The sequence below is a fragment of the Dipodomys ordii genome, unplaced genomic scaffold (assembly GCF_000151885.1).
Source record: "Dipodomys ordii isolate 6190 unplaced genomic scaffold, Dord_2.0 Scaffold54, whole genome shotgun sequence".
Taxonomy (NCBI): Eukaryota; Metazoa; Chordata; class Mammalia; order Rodentia; family Heteromyidae; genus Dipodomys; species Dipodomys ordii.
In genome coordinates this window covers 2811466-2817465 of record NW_012267270.1, presented here as the reverse complement: position 1 = coordinate 2817465, position 6000 = coordinate 2811466, and the positions used below count along the sequence as shown (strand labels likewise).

The 6000-nt window shown below is 44.3% G+C and overlaps 1 protein-coding gene across 3 annotated transcripts in view; it reads right to left on the bottom strand.

Annotated features, from left to right (window-relative positions):
- Positions 1-6000, bottom strand: part of Suv420h1 (suppressor of variegation 4-20 homolog 1 (Drosophila)) — a 38831-nt gene that overhangs the window by 14958 nt on the left and 17873 nt on the right. For all 3 annotated transcript variants that reach the window (XR_001175242.1, XM_013021100.1, XM_013021098.1), the window contains 5 exons: positions 3704-3869; positions 3032-3141; positions 1000-1166; positions 766-785; positions 544-680 (listed from right to left, as the gene is read on the bottom strand). Coding sequence is in view for 2 of the 3 variants with exons in the window: in XM_013021100.1 (XP_012876554.1) it covers positions 544-680; positions 766-785; positions 1000-1166; positions 3032-3141; positions 3704-3869 (600 nt within the window). In the remaining variant the exon portion in view is untranslated. The remainder of the gene's footprint in view (positions 1-543; positions 681-765; positions 786-999; positions 1167-3031; positions 3142-3703; positions 3870-6000) is intronic.

Sequence of the window (6000 nt, the reverse complement as noted above, 5' to 3'; positions counted from 1 at the left end):
TAGCACTCTACCACTTGAGCCACAGCGCCACTTCCGGCTTTTTTTTTTTCTGCTTATGTGGTACTGAGGAATGGAACCCAGGGCCTCAGGCATACAAGGCAAGCGCTCTACCACTGAGCCACCTTCCCAGCCCCTGAGGATCCAGAATCTTGATGGTTACAAAGAGCTGCCTTGATGAGTGGCACAAGAAGAACTTAGAATGGTCTAGAGGACTGCATGGAAACAAGCCTTCCAAAGGACGCAGTGTGCTGCCTTGCAGGGCAAGTCAGGGCTTTCTATACTTGCCATTCTGGGGCTGTGTGTGCATGTGTGTGCGCTGTTACTCCTTCCCTTTAGCACCTTTGTATTTATGATAGCTGGCAATGTGAGGCCTGGGGGGGGCGGGGGGGGGCTGAAGAACTGCACAAGACTGAGTCTACACATGGCACAGCTCTGGGCCACAGAGGATTAAGAAACTGTCCTTAAATCATAAAAAGATAACTGAGTTCATACCCATAGACATGTAATTTCAAGACTGTTTAAGTGAAAATCTTGATAGAGTACCTTTCACAAGTGTAACATTCACAGAACTCATTATTTTCTCCAAAAAACCCATCTCCGTAATAACAAGAAATTTCTTCTCCAGGTTCAATATCTCTTAGAGCCTTCACACACGCTGTATCACGACCAGTTGACACAAACTGAAATAAAAAGAACTCATTGAGAATCTCATACCTGAGGCAGAAACAAAATATTTGAGGGTTATAAAAAGCTTTTGTTGCTTACCTTACAGTTAGGTCTGCAATCTGAAAAATGTCCAAAAGAGAAAGTCAATTAACTGCTGATAAGATCTGAAACACGAACAGTTACAGAAATCTGAAAAGGCTTCCAGACAATTTCACAATTTCCAACAGAACTGTAGGCCCTAGGCTGCAGGGGAGCATTTAAGGGAACCGGCCTCTCACTAGCCTCGGCAGGCCTCCCCAGCACCAGCGCAGACACCTGGGAAACACAGCTTACCATGGTTTATAAACGCAGCAGGGCCGAGCCAGAGTTGAGCACAGTTTTTCCTTGTGGAATACATGACACTGAAGTCGTTTTCTCCATGTCTAAGTAGCATATTCTCTTCAATTTCTGAAAGTTCCGCAATACAACCCACCAGTAATTCTATTTTGTCATTTCGTTTCCTATTTAAAATATGTGATAAAAATTACTAGTAATTATAAACCGTAAGGCTTCTCCTAATAAAATAAGCCTGCCCAATAAATACCAGAAACTGCGTGTTTTGCCTGCCTGACTTGGGATGCCAGCTGGGTATCCGCTTTTCCTCCTTGGACCCCTATAGCCTGTACCATGGTTACTTATTATCTACCTGTCCCTATGAGAGAACGGGAGTGCCTCCAGAATAAGGATCAGGCCACCCATGTGTCTGAGTCTCCAGCAGCACATAGAACAGTGCTTCCTGGGTACAAAGTGCTTGCAGACTCGCTGAGCCTGGATGAAGCAGACAGGGACCAACAGGGGTAAAGCATTACGAGGACCCCAAGGTGAAGAGCCACCAGCTAGAGCACACAGCTTACTACGAGTGTTACACAAGCTCAAGTTTTCACGTGACCACATGAAGAAAGTAAAGAGACAAGAGATCTGGGCACCGATGGCTCATGCTTGTAATCCTAGCTACTCAGGAGGCTGAGATCTGAGGATCACAGTTCAAAGCCAGACTGGGCAGAAAGTCTATAAGACTCTTATCTCCAATTAACCACCAGAAAACCAAAGTGGTGCTGTGGCTCAAGTGGTACAGTGTTTGCCTGCAGCTGAAGAGGTCAGGGGCAGTGCCCAGGCCCAGAGTTTAAGCCCCACGACTGGCCAAAAAAAAAAAAAAAGAGACAAGTGATAAAATTATTATTATGTGTGAGTATGTGTATGTGTGTATGCGTGCACGTGCGTGCAGTGATGCTGGGGCTTGAATTCAGGGCCTTGTTCTCTTGGATAGCCTTTGCTCTCGGTAGGCACTACCACTTGAGTCACAGTTCCACTTCCAGCTTTATGTTAGTTAATTGGTGGTAAGAGTCTCATGGATTTTTCTGCCCAGGTTAGCTTTGAACCACCATTCTCAGACCTTACCTTCTTGAGTAGCTAGGATTATAAGTGTGCACTACTAGTACTTAGCTTGAAATTATTTTTGGTAATCTATTTTAACTTAACATGTCCAAACTACTACTTAAGTATGAATCAATATGAGCTATCAATGAGAAATCAAGTGTAACTGGAAACTCTGTATCTGCAATACAGAGCCCTTCTACTTCACACTGACGCCAGGGCACGGGCTCAAGGTCACTGGTGGCCGGTGTACCGCACAGGAGGGCACCACATAGTGCAGCTATAGCTCCCTAGCTTCCAACCCATCTGCCATAGGGTCTGCACTATCTCAGGCAAAGCACAGTCGTGTATCCACACTTCTCTCAGGGGCCCGGCGGTACTGCTGCCACTTTACTCATTCCAGTCTTAGGTACCTGATCCTTAACATTTTTGCTACAGAAAATATTCAAAACTGTGAGTGCGGCTGCACGTTCCTCCTGGGAGATAAGCTAGGGAACAGGCGTTACAAGAAAGATACGGTCATGGAATCTCCTCTTCTCACTTGTGGCTGATGTTGAGCTCACTAGCAAGGTTAAATACGATGACTTATTAAGATGCTGTGTGTGGGATTTTTTGAGGAAAGGTGCTTAAAGCACCTAAAACCATTAAGTCTTCACCTCCCAGACTTTCCTCTAGGCTGGCAGGAGACTGACTAGAAGGCTGGACATCAACCCTGGAATCCCCAATCTCTTAGTAGTCTACACATTGAGGGCATCCAGCCTCAACCTAGGGAGAACTAAAAGCATTTTGGCCCTGTGATGGGACCTGAGTTTCCCCACTGCACTCCACTCTGGCCAGAGCAATGCTCTACCAGTGACTGCAGGATTAACACTGCCTTCTGACATTAACACTTCAAGGGCAATTTAGGAAATCTTTAAATAAAATGATGAGTTTAAACTAGAATAATAATTACCACTCTTTTGTTGCAACTATTTTGGCTCCATTTTGTTCTGATGAATACCTATTACAAGGCAGTATTTCAAATCCACTGTCAGTTGCAAACATTCGCAAGTAAATAAATACCTAAAACAGGAGAAAAAAATTACTATATTATTTATGCTGCTACGTTTGCTCAGAATTGTAAAAGAACACCATTACCAACAGTGTAAAAAGTTTACTGTTGGGCTGGGAAGGTGGTTCAGAGGTAGAGTGCTTGCCTTGCACGCATGAGGCCCTGGGTTCAATTCCTCAGTACCATATAAGCAGAGAAAGCCAGAAGTGGCGCTGTGGCTCAAGTAGTAGAGCGCTAGCCTTGAGCTGAAGAGCTGAGGGACAGTGCCAGAGTTCAGGCCCCACAGCCAACAACAACAAAAAAAGTTTACTGTTATTTTGGTTTTTCACATATGAGTACCTAACGGGCTGTCTACTTCACTCCTGGATGACCAAGTTTCCTACTGGAAAAATGACTTAAAGGGGCCAAGAAATGACTCAACTGGCTTTGCGCGCGCAAGGCTTGTGTTCCTTCCCTAGCACTATAAAAGGGGGAAAAAAGAAAACCAAACCAAACTTAATACCCACACTTCCATGAGCTGTGCAATCTCCTCTAAGCAGGAAAACAGCATCAATCTCCTTAAGAAAGACTTACATGTTCCTTGAATAATTTCTCCTGCATTTTGTTCTTGTTGAGAAAATAGTGCCGTGCCCATTCACCCGACGTCAAACATTTGAAGGCTTTCTCTAAGTGTTCATCTTTCTTAAAACGTTCAATTACTTCCTTTAGTTCTTCTTGCCTTCCCTTAATAGGCCGGAATCTAAAAGAAATCAACGTAAGTTTAAGTTAATCTGTCCCAATTCTTGGGTTACCACATTGATCCACTTTAAGAGATCTTGAGAGTTAATACCCTAAAACCAGCCATAGTTAGTAATTAGAACAAATATCTAACAAAAGCAAACAATGGTCTTGACAATGTTCAATTATTACAGTGACCACCTGGAAATACAATTTCTTTCTTCAAACCATTTTTTGTTGTTGTTGTTGTTGGTTGTGGGGCCTGGACTCTGGGCCTGGGCACTGTCCCTCAGCTCTTCAGCTCAAGGCTAGTGCTCTACCACTTGAGCCACAGCACAGCGCCACTTTCACCTTTTCTGTTTATGTGGTGCTAAGGAATCGAACCCAGGGCTTCATGCTAGCACTGAGCCACCTTCCCAGCCCCTTCAAACCATATTTTATTATTTATACTTAACTATATCTAATTTATTGCCAACTAATTAGTAGATAACATAAGACTGAAAGGGCTGGCAAGGTGGCTCAGTGGTAGAGCGCTTGCCTTGCATGCATGAGGCTCTGGGTTGGAATCCTCAGTACCACATAAGCAGAAAAAGCTGGAAGTGGCATTGTCGCACAAGTGTAGAGCACTAGCCTTGAGCTGAAGAGTTGAGGGACAGTGCGCAGGCCCAGAGTTCAGGCCCCACAAATAACAACAACAAAAAAGACTGAGAGCCCTTCATTCTAAAGTTGTCTTCTCAGCAGGGCGCTGGTGGCTCACGCCTGTAATCCTAGCTACTCAGGAGGCTGAGATCTGAGGATCATGTTTCAAAGCCAGCCCGGGCAGAAAAGACCATGAGACCCCTATCTCCAATAAACCACTAGAAAACCAGAAGTGGCGCTGTAGCTCAAGTGGTAGAGCGCTCGCCTTGAGCTGAAAAGCTGAGGGACAGCGCCCAAGCCCAGAGTTCAAGCCCCACAACCGACAAAAAAAAAAGATAAAGTTGTCTTCTCAGTAAGCTAAGTCCTTTAAATAAAACTATTCCGATCTTCATTTCAAAATTCTCCACATCAATTTCAGCTGGCTAGTTTTCTCACCAAAACAACTGCCAAAAAATTAAAGAGGATTATAGATTGCTATTTAAATAAAATATACTAAGAAAAAAAAATCTTAGAATTGGCTGGGAAGGTGGCTCAGTGGTAGAGCGCTTGCCTTGCATGCCTGAGGCCCTGGGTTCGATTCCTCAGCACCACATAAGCTAATAGGAAAAAGCCAGAAGTGGCACTGTGGCTCAAGTGGTAGAGCGCTAGCCTTGAGCTGAAGAGCTGAGGGACAGCACCCAGGCCCAGAGTTCAAGCCCCATGACCAGACCCCCCCCCCAAAAAAAATCTTAGAATTGATCAAGATGAATTAAATTCATGAACTGCTTTGTTGAGTGACAACTCCTTTGTACCACTGCTTAAAGGTAATAATTAAAAAATTAGAGGCTCAGGAGGGAATATTTGTAACTATGGCTCTTTAATAGAATTACACATCTCATGAGTTTGAAAATACTAAAACTGAGATAAGATTCAGCACTAAGTCCTGCAAAGGAAACATTCAGCAGAATTCTTTCAGGATAAGCTATCACAATGTGCCAACTGACATTTCTGTACGATTGCAAGCCACCTACTTCACCAAGGACTGTTTATTTATTTATTTTTGGGTCCGGTCATGGGCCTGAACTCTGGGCCTGGGCGCTGTCCCTCAGCTCTTCAGCTCAAGGCTAGCACTCTACCACTTGAGCTACAGCGCCACTTCTGGCTTTTTTCTTTTTGCATATGTGGTGCTGAGGAATCGAACCCAGGGCCTCATGCATGCAAGGCAAGCGCTCTACCACTGAGCCACCTTCCCAGCCCCACCAAGGAGTGTTTATTAGTGCCCCATGTGTACCCACTCAGGAAATGCTACAGTGAGAAATACCAGAAGCAAAAGACAAGGCTACTGCTCTATAAAAGAAAACTGTAACTGGAATAAGAAGTATAGAAACAGTTAAACTAGGCACTGGCACCCAGAACCATGTTCATTGGTGAATCCAAAATCTGGAAAAGATAGGATGACTGATAGGAACAGGAAGAGCGTGGTCTGGAAGTGACAGTGAGCTGGACAATAAAGGAAGTGATTTCACTTTTAAAAG